The following is a 24,206-nucleotide window of genomic DNA, read 5'->3' on the forward strand; positions in this document are numbered from 1 at the left end:
ATGACATACATTATTAAATTTCATTTAATAAAATTCATACACTCTTTTGCAGGCTTGCAGCTCTCAAGCCCCTCAAAGGTTATCTTGGGCAACTCTCGAGGGTTACTAAGCTTGGCCATCCCTGGCTTAGTATATAATATACCCTTTATGATACAGAACATGCTAAAACTTGAAATTTTCAGGCTGTTTATATGATATTCAAGGAATGAATCTCTATGTGTTGTTGAATCTAATAAAACAACTCTGACGCATAAGCAATCCTAAGCTACGTTTATGCATAAAGAACATAATATAATCTCTCAACAATATATTGCTGTATGCCATGTTTTTTTTTTTAACTTCTTTATTTTATCAAACAAACAACAATACAAATGAAATAATTAGCCTACAATTCCTTTAGGAATATCTCACTCTATGAAGTGCCACATATGATTTTCTACTTTGTAGGTCATGCCATCCAATTGGTCCTATTTCACAATCTGCACATGTTAAGTATTTAATATTTCCTAAAGTATTGCTGAATCCTACATTCTCAAAGGTGTAAATATGGTCCACACACCAATAATATTGTAAGGATTCACCTTCTTTGTCTTCATTTCTATCAGCTCTTAAATGCATAAAAGGAAGGACTTTCTGTAAAGAAAAAGCACATATCAAACAAATATCCTATATGTAAATCAGTCATTTAAATGGAAAAAAGTACACTGATTGCTTTCAACTTTTTATCACCCAGCACCCAATACAACATTTGCTTCTAATGTCTTTGCTAATGCCACACAGAAAGCCTTAATGGTTTAGAGAAACTTATCTAGTACAGAGGATTAAGGGAACTCATTAGTGAAACAAGCCAAGATATTGTGCTACCTTCAAACTGCCATATTCAATTATACAGTAACTTGGAAAATAGTAAGGGTATCATGAGACTTACTGGAGGATTTTTTTTTTTAATAACAATAAAGAAAGAACTGTAACTGACTAAGGTTGTGGAAAAATAATGGGAAATCACTGAAGAGCTGTTCAGAAAATGGAAGAACAAATATTTGGAAAATCATCAAATATTTGGAAAATTACAGGGTAAAGCATTTCCTACAGAAACTACATGGGGTGTGTTAGAGATAAAAAAAAAAATAAAACGTATGGATTAAATCTGTGACTACTGATATTAAAAACATAGTGGGAGGGAACATCAGAAACATTAGAATAAGTCAGTCAAGTGTGAAATAGTGAGGGGGAACAGAAGAAGAGCATGCTATAGATTTAATTAATATACTGAGTATGATCAGTGCATTATATGCACAATTGGAGAGTAAAGGTATATTATACTGCCTTACTGGAGAGGAGTTAGCTATTCACACAGACTGGGACTTGTGGAGAAAATGCTTGCCTAGAAACCGCCTTCTTAGATTTCTAAATCATTGCTTTCAAGTGTGAATACAGTCAGGTTTCATTGGAGGGGGGGGAATATATATACACATATGATGCTATATCTGATAATAATTCAAAATTAAACTCAAATTCAGCATCAGCTTTTATATAATATACATTAAAAATGAATAGTAACCAAATAACTTAATATAGTGAAACTTCCCTCAACAAGAGATGTGCCTTTTTATACAGGTGTCTCCCAGCCAGAAGTATTAAAAGTTACACATTAGATAACATCTCCAAAATAAATACTCTCTAACATCAATGCAGACACTTGAATACAAGGCATCCTTTCAGTATTTTCAACCTCTCTAGATGAGAGGCCTTCAAGGGTAACACACACACACACACACACACACACACACACACACACACACACACACACACACACACACACACACACACACACACACACACACACACACACACACACACACACTTTTTCAATGAAGGCAAGTGAAAATTACAGTCATTGAATTAATACTAATTGGACTTGTGATAACCATGGACTACACAAGGAGCTAATGGCACAACATGTCATTAGTATGCTCACAACTGCTGGTAAGGAGTGTTTAAACTTATTTGGGTTGCTGATGCAGTTCCACTGTTGTGCATAACCTAGCAAGGCAATTTTATTGCCAGACTGAGAAATACAGTGGCCAGAATTAAAAAAATTAAAATAAAATAATACTCCGTATACAGGTTCCAGTTTGTGATATGTACATCATCATCAATCCACTACAGGATGAAGGCCTCTCCAGCAACTTTCCAGTTCCTTCTGTTTTGTGCAATGGCCATCCATTTACTACCCACAAACTCAAGAATTTCTTCTGTCCATCTCCGTCATTGTCTTCCAGGTTTTCTTCTAGCTCCTCTTGGGTACCATTCTGTTATTCTCTTAGTCTGTCTATCATCATGTCTTCGAGCTATGTGTCCTGCCCAAGATCATTTTAGTTCTTTAGTTTTGATAAGAATGTCCTTTACTTGAGTTTGCTGCCTAATCCATGTGTACCTCTTCTTATCTAACAGTCTGATTCCCAATATAATTCGTTCCATTCTTCGCTGTGTAGTTCTCAGCTTCTCTTCCATTCTTTTGGTGAATGCCCAAGTTTCACTTCCATAAGTCATAGTGGGGAGTATACATTGTTTCATTATTTTACGTTTCAGACAAATTGGGATATTGCTCCTCAGTATATGACTATATTTCCTGAATGCTATCCATCCAAAATTTATATTCTTCTCTTGACTTCCAGCCATTTATCATTATTACAGCTGATGACTTGTCCCAGATAAGTATATGACTCCACCTTTTCAATTACTGCTCTTTCAATCATTATATCCCTTTCTATGGCATACTTGTTCATCATCACTTTTGTTTTAGCCATATTCATCTTTAGACCAAAATCCTTACTAACTCTGCATAACTGATTAAGATTTTCCTCTAATTCTTTGGGATCGTGGCTTATGACCACAATGTCATCTGCAAATCGTAAATGGCTTAGGTACTCTCCATTCACATTGACTCCTTTCTGTGACCAGTCTAATCTTCTGAAAGCTTCCTCAAGGACAGCAGTAAACAACTTTGGAGATATCGTGTCTCCTTGTCGAACTCCTTTCTCAATTTTAAATTTGCTACTGTCTTTGTCCAGTCTAAGAAAGGAAGTAGTGTTCTCATATATTTTCTTCAATATCATAATATATGGGGTATCTATGCCTTGTCTTTTCAGTGCCCGAAACATTGCCTTATGTGGAGTCAAATGCTTTTTCATAATCCACAAATGCCAGGCATAATGGTGTTTGATATTCATTTGCTTTCTCCATTAGCTGTGACATTATGTGAAGGTGATCCATAGTTGAGAATTCTGTCCTAAAGCCAGTTTGCTCTTTCGGTTGATTCTCATCAAGTATTCTTTCTAATCTGTTAGTAATGACCCTTGTGAACAACTTGTAGATGTGAGATAACAAGCTAATTGGTCTATAATTTCCAATTTATCTCCTTTCTTATGCAGCAAAACTATGGTTGCATTATTCCACTCCTTAGGCATCACACCTTTTCTAATGAATTTTGTAGTAGTAGTAGTAGTGGCACGTGATGCAAGAAAGCAAGTGTATGAGCTTATGCAGCATCAGCCAAAAAAAAAAAAAAAACACACACCATTCCCTCCAAATGCCTGTCCAGTTCCTCCTTAAATTTATTTAACCTATCAACTTCCACAACGACAGATGGAAGTTTGTTCCAGCAATTAACCACCCGCTGGCTAAAGGCAAATTTCCGCACATCTATTCTACATCTGTCCTTTCTTAATTTGAACTTATGTCCCCGTAGGTTCGTAATCTGAACAAGTGGAAGGATCCCATCAGAATTCAGCGTGCTCAACCCATTCAAGGCCTTATAGACCTCAATCAGATCACCGCGCAGGTGCCTAGTCTCCAGCCACTGCAATTTGCAGAACTTAAGCCTCTCTTGGTAAGAGGATCCCTTCATTCCCCTCACCAATCGTGTTGCTCTTCTCTGTACACGCTCAAGCAAATCTACATCCTTCCTAAAATGAGGCCTCCAGACCTGTACACAGTACTCAAGGCGTGGCCTGACCACTGCCTTATACAGAGGGACAATCACCTCCTTTTCCCTGCTAGCAAAATTCCTATATATCATTGACAAAACCCCATGACCTGCCCTAGCAGCCTGTCTGCATTGCTCAGAAAACTTCATATCTGACTGCACAATTACTCCCAGGTCTTTTTCATTTTCTACCACCTTAAGTGTAGTACCACACAGTTGGTACGTTTCTCTGGGGTTACTTCTACCCATATGCAGTACTTTGCATTTGTCAAGGTTAAACTTCAGTTGCCACTTCTTAGCCCATCTGCCCAAATTATCTAGATCCTGTTGCAGTAGCACACTGCCATTACTGTCATTAACAACCCTGCCAACCTTTGTGTCATCTGCAAACTTCGACATTAAGCCTGATATACCTTCATCAATATCATTGATAAATACACAAAACAACAGTGGACCCAACACCGAACCCTGTGGGACTCCACTAATAACATTAGTCCGCGAAGGGTAGCACCCATTGATTACCACCCTCTGTCTTCTCCCACTTAACCATCCTTTTATCCATTGTAGCAACTTACCCTTAATACCATTCTGCTCCAATTTGTACAGTAGTCTTCCATGCGCAACAGTGTCAAAAGCTTTCCTGAAATCCAAGTATATGATATCAAAATTATTTTTTGCATCCAGTTCCTTTGTGACCACATCATAATAACCAATCAAATTTGTCAGACAAGACTTTCCCTTAACAAACCCATGCTGTGTCTGAATTATTGCTGCAGTCTTGTCTAGATGATCCTGCAATGCATCTTTAACCAGCGACTCCATTATTTTACCCGGAACAGAAGTTAAACTAACTGGTCTGTAATTACTCGTGTCACCCTTCGATCCACCTTTGTGAATTGGGGATACATTTGCACATCTCCAGTCCGTGGGAACCTCCCCTGAGTCCAAGGATGCTCTCATAATTATGGCTAAGGGTTTGCTTAGTTGCTTTGCCGCCTCCTTTAAAATAACTGGATAGATCCCATCCACCCCAGGTGCCTTTCTTATGTTTAACTTCAACAATTTCTCCTCCACTTTGCTCTCAGTTATTACAAAATCATTAAGCACCCTGCTACAATTTGATAACCTTCTTCCATTTTCAAACTGTAATAATTCCTCACGTGTGAATGTAGATGCAAAATACTCATTCAGTTTGTTTGCTATCTGAGCAGGATCATCAACAGTCGAACCATCGATGTCAATTGGACCAATCATATTCATCCCCTTCCTTTTAGAGTTTATATAAGTAAAGAAATCCTTGCTGTTTTTCTTAGCATCTTTTGCCAAAGATTTCTCGTAATCCGCCTTCGCCTGCCGAACCTCCTTTGTGACCTGATTACAGACTAGCTTATATCTGCCACAGGCTTCTGCGTCGCCTGATAATTTATATGCATCCCATGCATTTTTCTTCTCTGTCACGAGTCTCATTAGTTCATTTGATAACCATTTAGGCCTAAACCTTGAACAATATTTCTTAATCGGTATGAAAAGTCTAGTAGCCTCCACGATTAATTCCTTGAATGCTTCCAACTTAGAATTTACTGTTTGTAACATCGTCAGTTGATCCCACTGTACAGAATTTAAAAACTGTCTGAGACCACTGTACTCCCCTTTACGGAAGCAAAAACCCTTTCCTTTACCCCTGACGGTAGTTACCTCTTTGAGTAAATCCCACTTCAGCACACTGTGATCACTGCCACCTAGTGGTTCCTTTATCTGCAAATTCTTAATACACGAATGATCACTGCTGATAACCAGATCAAGAGTGTTACTTTCTCTGGTTGCCTCTCGAACATGCTGCTGCAGAAAACAATCATCCAATAAATCCACAAAAGTCTGACTAGTGTGTGAGTGACCAACCCACAAGTTCCAGTCAATATCTGGGAAGTTAAAATCCCCCATTATAAGACATTCTGATTTACTGGCCCACTCTATTTCTCTGTACAATTGTTCAATGTACTCATTCAAGTCATTAGGCCTATAACACACTCCTACTCTTATTTTTGCTTTCGCAGTGCTTATCTCACACCAAACTGACTCAACAGAGCACTGTTCATCTATATTAACTGGGTGCACTTCCTTTGATTTTATGTTTTTCTTAATTAACGGCATAACACCCCCTCCCTTTCTGTCCTGTCTATCCTTTCTGTACACATTGTACTCCCCAAATTCCAGTTCTGCATTCCTTATATCTGTGTGACACCACGTCTCTGCTATCCCAACAATATCCGCCTTTGATGTCTTGACCAACACTTCAAATTCAAATTTATTTACTATACTTCTAGCATTGGTATACATGCAAGCATACATGCTCCTATGCCTATTCCTTGTTACCCTAACACATCCCATATACCCAACTATTCCATGATGACTGCCATCCGTCCCTGAAACCCCCAACACCCCTCGCTCCAGGTCGCTTCTTATTCTAATAGAAGTTGTGCAAGAATCACCTTCACCTCTGCCTGCGGTTACTGTTAAACTATTAGTCTTTGTATCCCCCCAAACTAGCAGTTTTCCGACCCACCTAACACTGCCTCGATAGCATCAGCAAATATTCTTGCACCCTTTCTATTTAAGTGTATCCCATCCCTGTAGAAGCAATCTCTCCTGTTAACAAGTACAGTCCAGGCTGAAAAAAATTCTACCCCTTGAGCCTTGCACAATCTTTCCAGGGCCGAATTGATCGACAGGGCTCTCATCATATACTCCCTCCTATCGTGTCTGGGCAGAATTGCAGACACTTTCAAATTCAACCCTATTTCACGGCTTTTTTTCAACAGTGACCTGTACTTGTTGAGTAATTCCGCCGGTCTCCTACTCTTAATATCATTAGTGCCAACGTGTACAACTATATCACCTTTTGTGCCCTTGAAAGATGATATCCGCTCTACAACGTCATCAACCTTTGCCCCTGGCAGACATACCCTGGTCCTGTTCCACCTATCCTTTTTACAAAGCATTGTTCCCCGATTCCCTGACAATAGAGTCACCAACAACTACTAGTTCCTGTGGGACCAGCGCATTCTGCCTTAGGGGTTGCCGCTGTGTTGCGTGATGACCAAGTGCAAGCTCTGGCATTGATGTGGGCAGCTGAGAGCCTGATGGGCCCCTCAATTTAGATCTTTCGAGAGCATCCACCCTGTCCTTCAAACTCTCATATAGGCCCATAACAACGCTGAGTTGTCGCCTGATTTCCTTACACTCCTTACATCACGCACACACAAAGATGAGTGAAGAGTCTTGCCAGTTTTTGTGGCATGTCTCTTCCTCCCAATTTTAACAACTCTACAGTAACTTCATCTTCCCCCAGGGCTTTCTGATTCTTCAACGCATGTTCTGAAATGTACATACAAAAAAAAAGGGAATAGTGCTATAATAGTTGGAAAACAGTATGGGTATCGTGAGACCTGGTGGAGGATTTTTATAACAAAGCAAGAACTACAAAAAAAAAAACCATCATGATATCACAAAGTTTGAGAACTCGTGCATTAACATAAAATATACTTACATTATGTAGGTTCTGGTTGCATGTTTAGCAACTGTTTGAGTTGCAGCTAAATTGTGATCTGACTCATATGACTTTTAGTGGTGATGATCTTACCCAAATGAAACATTTTCTAAAACTTTTAGAAACATTTTCATTGCTCTATACTATAAAAAAGAGCTATGGATGTCTAATGTGACGAGGTAAATTGTTATATTCATATTTCTTATCATTTCGACTACCAGATAAATATTCTTTTGTGCAATATGACCCAGTCAGCTGCTGATATTAGAGCCCAAGGGCTGACAATGCAAACAATTCCCCCCCTCCACACTCCTGCTACTTGAATACTTCCTAACCTTCAGTGAATCCCCTATGCAAGCTATTAGTCCTCCTTACCAATTGCTTCTCCGTGATAAGGCATATCCTTGAAACCTCATTTCCTTCTACTCATCCCATCTTCTAAGTCACTGCCGCAGCTGGCAATGGCCTGTATCTACACTACAACAAAAATTCCTGCAATTTATAAGAATTGTAGCAGAATCACTAACACCTGCTTTCTGTAATAAATAAGTTGAATATGTACTTGCATATAATGCCTGTACTTGTGAATTCTGTTCTCTGTTAAGAACCCAAAAAAAAAATTGTTGTCAAAGAAAACTAAGGAATTGTATATCTATCTGTGCATTATGCAGGCAAAAAAGCCCTATAAAAGAAATCATGATACTAACAACACTCTCCCCCCCCTGAAGTATATGTCAATAGACTGCTTAAATTTCCTTAAATCATTAGTCAGTCCCATTCAAGTAGTTGTTTTGCAACTTGCAGATCAGTTTAAGCATTTTAGAGAGATGCAGCAAAATAAGACAGATGAATTAGTCACCATGCTACGGGAAACTGCAGATGAAAAATACAGAACACGGTATAATAATAATGTGATTAAGGCAATGCAAAATGGGACCCAGCACCTGGAATCAAAAATAGGTTGTATCAAAACAGCACCAAACAACTTTAAAGACTCCCCAAAGACGCATCGAGCCAAATTGTCTTTGGAAACCAAATCCTAAAGGGCAGAGCTGAAAGATTACATCACAGCTCTCCACAAAGGAAATAAAGACATATAATAAAATTGACATATAACCTTCTAGACATATAATAAATTGAAATAGGTACACACAAGGATTCTTCCAAGCTCACTAACTTCTTGAATGCTAATGGCCTCATACGAACATTGAAAAATTTTCAGACCACTACTCTAATGGACACCAAGGCATAAACAGTTCACTTAGTAATTCTAACACAAGGAGATTTGTGTAAAAACTACTGAGTTAATAGTGAGAAAAACCTGATGACAAGACTTTCCAATCCCAAGGATGGCTTGGCAAAAAAATTTGAAAAACTGCCAAAGGAGCTCCCAGCAATTCAACAATAAAAAGCATTACAGAAAACAACATTGTTACCCACCCTGCTAATGTACAGTTCTCAATACAAATGTCGGAATGCAGTAGATAAAATAAATGAAACTCTTCTGCAAGGACAGCATCAACCCCACATAAGCTAAAGGCTCTAAATATATTACAGAAAACCCGAACATATATAATGCAGATGAAGTCTAGTACAAACAGGACAACAATAAAGGTTCTGCTTACAACACATGCACCGTCTCCCACGCCAGGCAGAAGGATGCCCTGTTTAGAGAAAGCTGACCCTGAACAAAATATCCCAAGCCCAAACCTGTTCAACTCCACATCTCAGAGCCAAATATAACATCACTGTGATTGCAACAAGGGGCCACTATGTTTCAAGGCTAGGACCTGCAACACAGGGCCGTAAAAATCAAGCATATATTTGAGGAAGAGCATGGGATGACCGTTGAGGTGCAACCCTTGAAAACAAGGCACCGGACATATACTTCATTTGTAACACCACACATTTAAATTTCACTCAGATCATAAGCCTATCATCTTTGGTTTTGCTTGGAACTGTAGGGGGAGACGTAACATCCAACCTATCTGATGAATGGATAAAGAAGAGAGCCTATTCCTTAAAATTCCTAAAACCAGATTTAATTCTCAACCAGCTTGCAATAGTACACTGGAACATGTTAGCAAGTGATGCTCCAAACTTCATTGCAGTTGAAAATGAAGGCACCTCAAACTGGGTTGTTATTACCCCAAAATGTAACCCATGGCAAAGCAAAACATGCAATTCAAGAGAAGCAACAAGCCTACAAATGTTGGCAGAAGACAATTGCAGCATATCATCCTGGAAATACTACCATGGACAAGATGATTAATAAATTCTGCCTTCAAACTTTCCTCATAACCCTTCACAATGCTGCTGAAGGGAGTTTCTGTGCCCCGGAGGATTTTGCTGAGCAATATCATATTAAGCAAACAAGAACTCAGTGTGATCAACCAGCTCCCTAATAAATCTATGGCAGGACTGGATAGCTTCCCCTTGTTCATTGTCAAAGTTTGCAGTGTTACATCACCAATATTGTTGGGATATCAGATATGTGGTGTCACACAGATATAAGCAGTGCAGAACTGGAATTTGTGGAGTTTTTTTTTTTTTTTTATCGTATGATGTGAGCAATACACGAAGGAACCAGTTTTTTCCTGCATCGTGGCCATGAGGTTCAACCGGAGAGCACGGCACCATTGTAATATCCAAGCCCAAGGCGGGATTCAAGCCCACGACCTTTGGGTTGCCAGGCAGGCACTTTACCCACCCGACTGGCCTGGTCGGTATTTGGGGAGTACAATGTGTACAGAAAGCATAGACAGGACAGGAAGGGAGGAGGGGTTATGCTGTTAGTTCAGAAACACAAAATCTAAGGAAGTGCATCCAATTCATGTTGGTGGACAATACAATGTTGAGTCAGTTTGGTGTGACATAAGCACTGAGAAAGGGAAAATGAGAATAGGTGTGCGTTATAGGCCTAATGAATCTGATGAATATAATGAGCAATTCTGCAGAGAAATAGAGTGGGCCAGTAAATCAGAATGTCTTATAATGAGGGATTTTAACTTTCCAGATATTGACTGGAACTTGTGGTTTGGTTACTCGCACACTAGCAAGACTTTTGTGAATTTACTGGATGTCTGTTTTCTATAGCAAAATGTTTAAGAGTCAACCAGAGGAATCATACTCTTGATCTGATAATCAGCAATGATCATTCATGCATTAAGAATTTGCAGATAAAGGAACCACTGGGTGACTGTGATCACAATGTACTGATATGGGATTTACTTAAAGATGTAACTACCATCAAGGGTAAAGGGAAGGGTTTTTGCTTTCGTAAAGGTGACTACAGGGGTCTCAGATTTAATTAAGTTTAATTAAGTATTGTGTATTAAGTTTAATTAAGTACTGTTTTGTGTATTCCATTCTGTCTTAAATTCTATGCGGGGAATCAACTGATGATATTACCAACGTTGAGTTCTAAATGGGGCCTTCAGAGACTTAATCTTGGAGGCTACTAGGCTTTTCATACTAACTAAGAAATATTGTTCAAGATTTAGGCCTAAATGGATGTCATTAATTAATGAGGTTCGTGGCACAGAAGAAAAATGCATGGGATGCATATAAATTATCAGGTGACACAGAAGTCTATAGCACATATAAAATATGTCTGTAATCAAGTCACAAAGGAAGTTAGGCAGGCGAAGGCAGATTACAAGAAATCTTTGGAAAAGGATGCAAAGAAAAACAGCAGAGTACCTTACTTACGTGAACTCTAGAAGGAAAGGGATGAATCAGATTGGGTCACTTAACATAGATGGGTTGACTACTGATGATCATACTCAGGTAGTTGATAAACCGAATGAATATTTTTCATCTACATTCACACATGAGAAGTTATTCATGGAGGGGAATGCTGAAAGTTTATCAAACTCTAACACGGAGATAAGTGATTTTGTAATAACCGAGAGCAAAGTGGAGGAGAAATTGTTAGAGTTAAACATAAGGAAGGCACCTGGGATGGATGAGATCTATCCAGTTATATTAAAGGAGGCAGCAAAGGAAGTAAGCAAACCCTTAACCATAATTATGAGAGCTTCCTTGGACTCAGCGGAGGTCCCCATAGACTGGAGGTGTGTAAATGTATCACCAATTCACAAAGGAGGTTCAAAGGGTGACAAATCATTATAGACCTGTTAGTTTAACTTGTGTTCAGGGGAAAATAATGGAATCACTGGTTAAAGAAGCATTGCAGGATCATCTAGAGAAGACTGCAGTAATAGTTAAGACACAGTATGGATTTGTTCAAGGGAGGTCTTGTCTGACCAATCTGATTGGATACTATGATGTAGTCAAAAAGGAACTGGATGCAAAAAATAATTTTGATATCATATACTTGGATTTCAGGAAAGCTTTTGATACTGTTGCATGCAGAAGACTGCTGTACATCTGTAATTTGAGCAGTATGGCATTAAGGGTAAGTTACTACAATGGATAAAGGGATAGAGTAGGAGACAGCAGAGAGTGGTAATCAATGGACACTGCTCTTTGTGGACAAATGTTATTAGTGGAGGTCCCCAAGGTTCGGTGCTTGTCCCGATTGTTGTTTTGTGTATTCATCAATGATATTGATGAAGGTATATCAGGCTTAATGTTGAAGTTTGCAGATGATACAAAGGTTGGCAGGGTTGTTAATGACAGTAAAGACAGTATGCCATTCCAACTTGATCGAGATAAGTTGGGCAAATGGGCTGAGAAGTGGCAACTGAAGTTTAATGTTGACAAATGCAAAGTACTGCAATAGGTAGCAATAACCGAAGAGAAGCATACCAACTGTGTGGTACTACACGCAGGGAAGTGGAAAGTGAAAAAGACCTGGTAGTAATTGTGCAGTCAGATATTAAGTTCGCTGAGCAGTGCAGATGGGCTGCCAGAGCAGGTCATGGAGTCTTGTCAATGATATACAGGAATTTTGCTGGCAGGGACAGGGAGGTAATTATCCCATTGTACAAGACAATGGTCAGGTCACACCTTGAGTACTGTGTATACGTCTGAAAGCCTCATTTTAGGAAGGATGTAGAGTTGCTAGAATGAGTACAAAGAAGGGCAACAAGATTGGTGAGGTGAACAAAGGGGGTGCTCTTACCAAGAAAGGCTTAAGTTCTGCAAATTGCAGCACCTGGAGAGTAGGCACGTGCAAGATAATTTGATTGAGGTGCATAAGGCCTTGAAATGGGTTGAGCGAGCTGAATGCTGATGGGATTCTTCCTCTTGCTCAGATTAAGAACCTAAGGGGGAATAGATTCAAACTGAGGAAAGACAGTTGTAGAATAGATGTGCAGAAATTTGTCTTTAGCCAGTGGGTAGTTGATTGGTGGAACAGACTTCCAAACTTTGTTGTGGAAGTTGATATAGCATAAATAAATTTAAGGCTGAGCTGGATAAGCATTTGGAACGAATTTAGGAGTGAAATGAGAAGTTTGTTTTTTTTGCTGATACTGCATAAGCTTGCTTTCTTGCATCATATGCCTCTACTAATGCTAATCTATTGTTGTGGACATTGATAGCTTAAGTAAATTTAAGTCTGAACTAGACAAACGTTTTGAGTGACCATATGGGTGAAATGCAAATTTTTTTTTTTTCTAGCTGATGCTGCTTTCTTGCATCATATGCCTCAACTAATGCTAATGCCTTTCATGAAGGCTTTTAAAAACATCATTAGGACAGGCATTGTACCTACAGGATGGGACACATACTTGTCAACCATCTTGAAAAAAGTCACAACCTAATGATGACAAAGATTTCAGACCCACTTCTGTCATATGCTCTCCACTAAAGGGTTTCAAAAAGGCCATTGTTCCCAAGCTAGTGGATCACTGTTTAACCTCATAAGCCACTGTTATTAAGTGGCAGCTCAACAACCCCAATCTCCTGGAAACACTGTTCAGCTAAATTTATGTCTTCCCTTTGCAGCTGATGGCAATCCAGAATGCCATCAGCTGCAAAGCCCAACTCAATATCATTTTCTTTCAAGTGAAAGCAGCCTATGATAAAATTAACATCACGGTACTTCTGACCATCCTACAAACTTACTTTGGAATATCTGATGGAATTTTGCATGCCCTGCAAGCATTACTATATTGCAGGAAGCTGATTATTATACCTAATAACCTGTATCACGAACAGAGTATTACTAGGGACATATCACAAGGGGGAGTTCTCTCAGCCTTCCTCTTTGCAGCTGCCTTGGAACCATTTCTTGCCAAATCAGATAAGTTTTTGTGTTATGCAATATGAAGTTTTTCAATGACCTGAGGCAATCCTGTATAGTTATAACCAAATTAAGCAGCTGAGGTTTATCTTGGAGCAACTGGTCTAAAGCTTAATCCCCTAAAATCAGCCCAACTGTCATTCACAAAAACCAAATAGGTGAATGAAGTTCCACTTCATTAGGGGCACCAGAATTAAATCTGTCAATCACTGCCCTGACCTGGGCTTGGACAGGAAAATCACCTACAGGGCCAGATTAGGGATGAAATAGGCCCTTGGCCATATTTAAATTTGACGCATCCTTAATATATATATATATATATATATATATATAATACGAGGGTTACCTGTGTGTGTGTGTGTGTGTGTGTGTGTGTGTGTGTGTACACACACAGGTAACCCTCGTATAACACGGTTGTTTGGTTCCTCCAAAATCTCATGTAATGCGAAACCGTGTTATACGGGACTAAACGAGTACAAAAGGGGTTACGTTCCAAACGCTAACAAAAATATACCACGGTTTTTTTTTTCATAACTATCAGAAACTAAATTTTGATAATAGTAATAACTTAATATTTTAACTTTATTTTTATAATAATAGTAACTTAAATAGTAATAACTGAACAAACGTCTTACCTTACAAACTGTGAAACATATATGTCAGATAATGTACGTTCATTTAATTTTCTTCCTCTTCATCGCTGCTAAGCACAATCAAACAAGAACTTTTTTTTTCTGTTGCTGAATATCTCCACCTTCTGAACTTTCTTCTGCAGCATCTAGATTTTGTATCTTCTGCTCTCTTTAAAAAATCAGTAATCTGAGTTTGTTTGCTTTTGCTTGATAGATCTTTGTAAATTTCATTGTATGGAGCTAAACATTTTTGAAGCTCCCTTTTGAACTTTGTGCTCCTTTCACTTGAAGGATCTGCATTCAAAAAATAAGATTCTAATTGCTCAGCTAAATTTATGTCTTCCCGTATGCTTTTTAGTGTAAAATTTGGAACTTCAGAATTTTCATCTGCGCTATCATCCTCTGAATTGATTTGGTTTACCTCCAATGCTATTTCCACCAAATCCTCTTCGTCGGTCTCTTTTTTTTTTTTACCAGTAATTCATGAACATCTTCAGTAGTTGTATCTTGAAAACCTTACCCTCCTACCAACTTACAAGTTCTACTATCGCACCAATTCCATTTTCTGCCGGTTCGACCATATTTCCTGAATGAACTGATTCTGGCCATAAATTTTTCCAAAACGCATTTAATGTTGACAGCTTTATTTCTTTGAGTAATAAAGCTATGATTCTGATAGTCGACAACTGAAAAAAATGTTTCCATGCCTCCATCACTTCAATAGATTCAGAATCAATTTTTTCCAAAAATCCATTGTAACGATTTTCTGATGTAAATGAGCTTTAAAGGTAGATATAATGCCTTGATCCAATGACTGAATTAAAGAAGTTGTATTAGGTGGAAGAAACATTACTTCAATGTTTGGATGACAAACCTTATGGATGGCCCGGCGTGTTATCCAATAGTAATAAAACTTTGAAATCTAGATTTTTCTGCTTTAAATACTTTTCCATATCTGGCACAAAACAATTTAGAAACCATTCTTTAAACAAATCTGTAGTTACCCAAGCTTTTTTATTTGCTTTCCAATATACCAGTAATGCATTTTTATTTACACTTTTCATTACACGAGGATTAGAGGATCTATAAACCATCAGGTTTTTTTTATCATGTAATCTCCTGATGCATTACTGCACATAAGTAATGTTACACGATCTTTTGATGCCTTAAAACCTGGTACATTTTTCTCTTTTTTTGAAATAAACGTTCTGTTGGGCATTTTTTTCCACCAAAGGGCTGTCTCATCGGCATTGAACACTTGATGTGATGTGATGTGTATTCGTGCTCTTTAATAATTTTTTGAAATTCCTCTGCATACTTCTTGGCAGCTTCCTTATCAGTTGATGCACTTTCCCCTTGAATTCTTATGTTATGTAACGATAAGAGATTTTTAAATTGCTCAAACCAACCCTTACTGGCAAAATTTTTATCTTTGATTCTAAAAAAATAAAGCTTCTTTTGAGCAGTGCTTTTTTGCTTTCCATGGACATAATTTCGGACTGGAATTTAATTCACAACAATGAACAAACAAAGTTTAGTAATACATACCCATAAAAATGAATAAACGATCAAATAAAAACCAAAAATTTTTTTTTTTGTCCTCTCTTTTTTCCATTATATATGGGGTCACCGTTTTTTTTTTTTTTATTGCTTTGGCATGAAATTTTTGCGGCCGGATGTCCTTCCTGACGCCAACCCTCACCCTTTATCCGGGCTGGGGATATGCAGTGGTCATTCCCTGACCATTCCGCATCCTCCGTATTTGGTGGTCACAGGCTCGAACCCCGGTCTAATCAAGAAGCTTGTGCTACGCACTACTGCTCCTGCCCAACTGGCTACGGAGGCACCTACAAAAACCTTAAAAGTCACGAACTGCATGCTTTGAAGTCAATTTTTTATGCTCTCAAACAAGCATAGAACCCAGAGATCTCCCAAAAAATACAGTGGATCCTCGCTATACAACTGGTTCACTGTAATCAAATCACTGTATGATGGACTCTTCATAATAAAATACCATTTTAAACAGAGTTTCTAATAAGAAAAAAAAAAAAAAAGGAATATTATCCACAGGTTATAAAAGTAAAGATATAAAGCACAAATTTAACTTTATTACCTTACCAATTAACACAGCTAAAAGATACGTGAAAATTGGAAGAATATTTTCCAGTTAGCAAAATAAAAATAAATTTACGCTTATGCACATAGCTTAATTAATAAATACTGTAATATGTACGTACTAATTGATATTTCTGTTTACTGACTGTTTTTGGTTGTAAAATTTAAAACAGTAAAAATGATAAGCAATTAATAACAAAGAACAGGGCATGCACAAGTTGCAAGTGAGATATAGAGTAATGAGTTTATGAAAATTTATTTGTTTTTATATGATTGAATATTTGATGGAAGGGAAAACATATTTCGCCATAATAGCGTGAAAACCCACAGAATTCCAGCTGTCAGTACTACAGCAAATGCAAGAAGATCGAGTTTACTACCCGTTCAAACCATAAAGAGCACAAACTGTTTTTATTGTTTTATGGTAGTGAACTCCTGAAATGTGCTTCAGAAAAATATCACAAAGGCGATAACAACTAGCAAATCAACAGCAGGAATTCACAAAATGGAATGGAAACGTTGAAAAATTACATCCAGCATAATAGAAGGGTTTTCCCAGCACAAAAGCTCAAAAATCCAATGTTATGTGAGATTTCCTGTAATTCTCTAACCGTGTTAGAGCGAAACCGTGTTATATAAGTACCGTGTTTTTTTTTTTTTTTTTTATGTGAACCCCAAACACGAGAGGTATTAGAACCTATAGTACTTGGTACCATGTTTGGGTTAAATGGGTTGAAGGAGAAGTATGGGGGGGGGGATGCGGAAACTTTGCTCTAGAGACTAAACATGGGTTTCACCACTTCAAGCCTCCAATAAGCAAAGCAGTGGTATTTCACCGGTTGATGAAAGTCATCTACCACTTGTAGTTGTGCGAGGATTGCCGCAATTCTCAAACCGTGTTGTAGAAGTAAAGTGTTATATGGGGGTTGCCTGTATATGTACACAGAGTGATCACTGAATTATGACGACCTACCTAATACTTCGTAGGTCCTCCCCTTTTGCCCTCAGTACAGTAGCTATCTGACATGGCACTGATTCAACAAGATGTCAGAAGCGTTCGGAAGGTATGGCCAACCAAGCTGTGTGTAATGTGGTCAGCAATGCAAGTATGGAGGTGATTGGTGTATCCAGATGCCTGATACGCATTTCCATAGTGTCCCACAAGTGTTCCATGGGATTGATATCGGGGGAGTTCGGAGGCCAATCGATATGCTGGAAGTCAGAACTGTGTTCTTCAAACCATTCCTGCACAAGTGCCCAATGGCTCGGTGCATTGTCATCTTGGAAGACACCATCGGCATTCGGGAAAAAGTGTAACATAGCAGGGTGTACACAGTCAGCAAGCAGTTGACAATAGCGGAGACCAGTGATATCCTGTTCCATATGCACCAGGAGTTCAAGTTCCTGCCAGTGAAACATGCCCGACACCATACAATCACCTCCACCAGCTTGCACTTTTGATACCATGCATGATGGATCAAGAGCCTCATGTTGTTGACGCCAAATCCGTACACGACCATCCATGGTGTGGAGTAAAAAACATGACTCATCCGACCAGCACACCTTCCAGTCTTCTAATGTCCAACTTGCATGCTCTTTGCACCAGGAGAGTCTTTTATGCCGATTAACCTTGGTTAGGAGAGGATTCCATAGGGGTCATCTGCTGGTATAGCCCATACGTGCAATACATGGTCATGCCAGATATTGTTCCAGGTTGGCCCACGTTGTATTGGGTAGTCAACTCTTCAACAGTGCTGTGCCTGTTCGAGTCGTCGGACCCGGCACTCACCCCTAACATCAACCTTTTGCTGACCTTTGCAGTTTTGCCATCGGGTTGTTGTTTCACCATTTTGACACCAGTCCCGGTACACTTTAACTACAGCGGCTCTCGAACACCCCACCACTTAAGCCGTTCGGGAAGAGGCACCAGTTTGTCGGGCACCCACAATCTGTCCTTTATCAAAGTCCGATAAATACTTTTATCCATCACACTTGGAATTTTACTACCTACTGAACCACTGACACCTTATCTATGCTATGTAGGTCGACTAACTCTGTACTCTCATACCTGACGTGGTCAACAGGTCGCATTCAGGTTTCATAGGGGTAGTCATAATTCAGTGATTACTCAGTGTATACAAAGGGTACTAGGAAAGTTTTGCAATACAGCTTTTTTTTTATTTAATTTTTTCAAAGTAATTTCCTCTACATTCAATACACCTCTCCATCCTCCGAAACCAATCTTTAAACCAGTTCTGCCAAGTTTCACTAGGGAGTAAAGCACACTCGTTGTCCCAAGCCCGTAGAAGGTCCTCATCACTGGAAAACCGCCTCCCTTTTAGCTTCATTTTCACATGCGGGAACAGTGCAAAGTCGCAGGGAGCAAGGTCTGGACTGTAGGGAGGGTGCTCGAGAAGTTTCAGTCCTGTCGTGGTCAAATATTCGGTGCAGGCTTTGGCGCGGTCAGCTGGAGTATTATCGTGATGGAGGTACCAGGTGTCCATTCTTGACTTTGGCCGCAGGTTCTTCATAGATCCAATGACTTTAGGCAGGCATTGTTCAGTATACCACTTAGCTGTGACTGTCTTCTGCGTGTCCAAAACGACACGTTCCACAATTCCACTCGATTTGAAAAATACAGCTATCATTTTCTTCTTTACAGATCGGGATTTTCTGACAATTACGGGTGTGTCGTCATCATCAAAGACCCAAACTTTGTTTTGAGCCTTGGTCGGCAGATCGTAATAGTACAGCCAAGTCTCGTCACCTGTCACGATGTTGTTCACATACCGAGATTGTCCCTTATCAAACTTTTTTAACATCTCCCGGCACCAAGTCACACGTCGTGTCATCTGCTCTTCAGTCAGTTGATGCGGCACCCAGAGAGAACAAAGTTTCTTCACGTGCAAATGATCTTGCAGAATCGAACGAATTGCTGGTGCATTTAGGCCCAAAGTATCCTCTATCTGTTGGTAGGTCACTCGCCTGTTTTCGTCAAGCATTTTCCTCACAGCAGTAACGTTTTCCTCCGTAACTGATGTTCGTGGCCCCTTCCCGGCCTCTCAGAATCCTCCAGAGTGAAATTTCCCCTTTGGAATTCTCTATACCACCTGAATATCGTTGTACGATGTGGACAATCATCATCTAGTGCAAGAGTCATTTCTTCTAAGCACTGGTCTATGGTTAAACCACGCAGAAATTATACCGCAAAACTGTCCTTATCTCATTTCGTGACCACGATGCCATCGCAAGCACTTTACACTCTCACTACTAATGAATAACTGAGCTCATCGACTTGGCGCGGCGGCTACTATGCACGTATGAACATGTCTCAACATGCAGCAACAAGCAGCTTCCTGTGATTCATTGTTGCGTCATATTGCAAAACTTTCCTAGTACCCTTTGTATATTTTGTTTTAATGCATGGGTTCCCAAACTTTGTAATATCATGAAGATGGGGGTTGCTTTCTTTTTTTTTTTAATGTGGCAATAAAGTACTGTCCCACTAAACAAAAGAACAGAATCTTCTCTTCTGTTTTAGAGACTCTCCATGATCTTGGCAATAGAAATGCTTACAATTAAATCAAAATTATCTCTCTGATTCTGTCTAGTTTGGTAATATACTTCCAAAATGGAAGTGGTTAAATTTCACATAACCCTCATCAACATATCAAGGAGTAGTGCAAATTCCATTCTTGCAGTCTTGATCTCGAAAGTCCTGCCTTGTTACTTTGAGATCTTTAACTGTGTACTAGATCATTATGCTCAATATTCAATCAGGTGCAATTCTTTGCTATATTGTAGGGTATAACTTGGAACTTCCATTAGGCCCTTTTTTCAGTGAGAATGGGAAATTCTAATTAGTTGTTGATACAGGAGTAGAAAGACTGCTTCATTGCAGAAAGCAAATGTTTGAATATTATTTTATTTTCACTGCTCCTCAAAAATTCCAAAATTCTGCAAGACAAAAATGTTCTATACAAAGAAAAAAGACACGCACGCACGTACGCACAACCCACCTCAAATGCACACAGATAACTGTTCCCTAATATGCATGAATATGAAACAGATTGTTGCTATATTCATTAATAGATAACTCGTAAAACTGAGTCATCCTTTTCAACACATCCTTCCCTTGGGAGGGGTTTCAAGTTTTTATTTTCATAGTGTTTCATAGAGTTTTCTTTGTATTGAAAGATTTCCAGAACTATATCATTAAAATGTTGAAATCCATAATAAATTTCTTGAGGAATGACAAAGCACTGGATTTTGTGGTTATAATATTTCAAATTAGTCACGATTAAATCACTGTTTGTGCCATACCAAGTTTGTTCTTTGTGGCAGCTTGGAATAAATTACAGGCAATCCTATATAATTGTATTATTATTAGTAAAATAATAAGAGGAGTTTACCTCAATATAGTGCATAGAACACTTGAAGTGTTCTATGTACTATATTGAGGTAAACTCTTATTATTTTACTAATATTAATATCAATGTAGAACGTATTGAGCATTACAGCTCTGATTCATACTATATAATTGTATTATGTACACATAGCTTCCAAATTTTGACTTAATAAACTGGAAAAAATTGGATAACAGGAGGAAAACAAAATAGGCAAAAAAAAAAAAAAAAACACCTGTTTTATATTATCAAATAAACTGTGTGCTTCTGTATAAACTTGCATTTATTGCATGAATAATTTTACGTTTCGTGTTTTTGAAATTACATGTGATCAAACCTTTATTATAGTTGTTAATTACACTTGAAAAATGAATTATTCTCTATTTCATGGAAAATAAGTCCTTGAAAATAGCTACACTCTTCAAGAGTGAACTTTGAATATACGTATAACTGTTATTTTTTTTCTTTGTTTCCATTTGATCCGTATTTAAATAAACACATTAACGAATTATTCACTTTCTGATTTATAACATATACATGTAAAACATTTTTGAAATTATCACTTCTCTTTTCAGACTGTTAGTCAAATAATCTTACAGGGATAAATTTTTTTTCTGCACTATTTTTTCTTTAAACATTGGAAAAGTGAATGAATTGTTACTGTGGAATATTGCTAAAATTATTATTGTGTTACCGCCACAATATGAGATAGATGCACTACGTAGCACACCTAGTTTTCTCACAGCTATGTACATAAAGAGGCAATGCCCTTTATGTACCTGGAATGCATGGCGTTGGGAGTTTACTGTACATATACAATTCATGTATATACACAAATCAACAATTGTTTTCAGACTAAAATGTTATTCATACAATTTCGTACCTAGCTTTAAAAAAATGTATGCACGATTAATACAGAAAGATTTTAAATTCATAGCATTTTTAAATATCATATTAAATACAGTATACATACTTCTATACACACAAGATCAGCCATTTCGGGTTTAAGAATTTTAGACTGACATCTCTGGCACAGCAAAATTTTTCCATTCTTTTTATCTGCTGTTAGTTCAATACCAAGACAATACTGAATACTCTCAGGTGCTGTTTCAGACTGTGGACAGACTTCCGCCCATGAACTTTTAACTTCTGACATCTGTCTGGATAAGTCTGCCACTGAGATATATATATATATATATAAAAAAAAAATCTCTTTAAATTCAGTTCTGAAAATATTGAACTTAGTTAACTATTTATTTTTCAAAATTACAGCATATGTTCATAACTTTCCATGTTTTAAGTTTTTTATATTCTGGTAAAGCCAGATACAAAGTAAAGAATGGGCCATGCTATTTGATCTAACTCCAACTTATAACTACAGAAAAACTAAGGTTGGAACCACTATACTGTATTTGTAAGCCAGAGGTACATTCAAGCAGTTAATTATATTTACCATGATTACTAACCACAGAATAATTTTTATCTAGATTCAAAACCACACACAACTATATAATGGACTTTATAAGAAATAATATCCTCTGTTATTCTAGTCTACTAAAAATGGAAAGAATTCTTGCCTGCAAATCAGTGACTAAAAATCTTACACTGATTTATGATCATAGAAAAATCAAAGTAATTTTGTAATACTGAATTAATAAAATACTGCTTTTTCACTCCTCCCAACTTCATTTTAAAAATATAAATTATTTCATAAATAATGAGCAACATAAAATGCTTACTAGTTTCAAGAGAACAGCTCTTCAGTTTTTTAACAGTGTTCGATAAACTGTACAGCAGAGCAATTTGCTACTATCAGCCACAGATGAGAAACCTGAACATTGACAAATGTAAAGTACTGCATATGGGAAACAGCAACCCCAGAGCAATGTATCAACTCGACTCTGTGGTACTACACTGAGAGTGGTAGAGAATGAAAGGGACCTGGGGGTGGTTGTGCAGGCAGATATGAAGTTTTCTGAGCAGTGCAAACGGGCTGCAAGAGTAGCTCATGGTGTATTGTCGATGATATATAGGAATTTTTCTAGCAGGGATAAGGAGGTGATTATTCCCTTGTATAAGGCAATGGTCAGGCCACACCTAGAGTACTGTATACAGGTCTGGAGGCCTCATTTCAAGAAGGATGTAGAGATGCTGGAATGAGTACAGAAGAGGGCAACAAGATTATGAATGGAACAAAGGGGTGCTCTTACGAAGAAAGGCTTAAGTTTTGCAAATTACAGTGTCTGGGGACTAGGCACCAGCGAGGTTATCTGATAGAGGTGTATAAAGCCTTGAATGGTTTGAGCATGCTCAATGCTGATGGGATTCTTCCTCTAGCTCAGAATAATCACCTGAGAGGGCATAAATTCAAATTGAGGAAAGACAGATGTAGGATAGACGTGCGGAAATTTGCCTTTAGCCAGAGGGTGGTTGGTTGGTGGAATAGACTTCCATCCCTTGTCGTGGAAGTTGATAGCCTAAATAAGTTTAAGGCTCAGCTGGACAGGTATTTCGAATGAACAGAGGGGTAAAGTGGAAGTGGTTATTTTTTATTTATTATTATTATTTTTTTTTTTTTGGCTGATGCTGCATAAGCTTGCTTTCTTGCATCAAAATGCCTCTACTAATGCTAATGAACATTTTTTACTTCATTATGAAGTTGCTATATTTAATATTAGAATTAACACAGGCCATCTCAGAATGAATTCTGACATTTTAAACATTACTGAAAACTTAAATTTGAGAAATTTATAGCAGTCAATAAATAAACTGCACTGGAAGCCAATGCACACATTAAATCAATTCCACTAATGTCTTCTACAGCTATTTGTTGAAAGTGAGCTTAGTTAATTCAGATTGGTTTTGATCTCACTTTGTATGAAAATCACAAGCAAATTAGTCAAAAGGGATGCGATTGTGGTGACAAAGGAATTGGTCCACTTCTTGCAAAAACACCTCTTGAGTCCACTTCTTGCAAAAACACCTGGTGACAAAGGAATTGGTCCACTTCTTGCAAAAAAAAAGTAGCAATTTTCATAAACCTATGTTTTTTAACTTATACCCGGTACAGTCAAAAACTTCCCTTACTTGAATATTAAACATAACTGAACTTAGATACAGCAACTCAGTGAGATCAAAAATGACAGTAATCATGGTATGATACTGCAACAAGATCTAGATAAATTAGGCAGATGGGCTCAGAAGTGGGAACTGAAGTTTAACATTGATAAATGCAAGATAGATCATAAAAGTAGCAAGTAATCCCAGATTAACGTACCATGTGGTACCAAACTCAGAGCAGTGA

At 38.1% G+C, this 24,206-nt stretch overlaps 1 protein-coding gene across 4 annotated transcripts in view; it reads right to left on the minus strand.

Moving 5' to 3' along the window:
* Nucleotides 1-331: 331 nt before the first annotated feature.
* strat (RAB interacting factor STRAT) overlaps nucleotides 332-24,206 on the minus strand; it is a 49,976-nt gene continuing 26,101 nt past the window's right edge. For all 4 annotated transcript variants that reach the window (XM_090381491.1, XM_090381492.1, XM_090381490.1 and 1 more), the window contains exons 2-3: nucleotides 21,876-22,078; nucleotides 332-633 (exon numbers count right to left, since the gene is read on the minus strand). In XM_090381491.1, the coding sequence (XP_090237617.1) occupies nucleotides 397-633; nucleotides 21,876-22,058 (420 nt within the window). In that variant the 5' untranslated portion in view covers nucleotides 22,059-22,078 and the 3' untranslated portion in view covers nucleotides 332-396. The remainder of the gene's footprint in view (nucleotides 634-21,875; nucleotides 22,079-24,206) is intronic.

Source organism: Mastigoproctus giganteus, chromosome 9, assembly GCF_048544385.1.
Source record: "Mastigoproctus giganteus isolate SK-2022 chromosome 9, ASM4854438v1, whole genome shotgun sequence".
Taxonomy (NCBI): Eukaryota; Metazoa; Arthropoda; class Arachnida; order Uropygi; family Thelyphonidae; genus Mastigoproctus; species Mastigoproctus giganteus.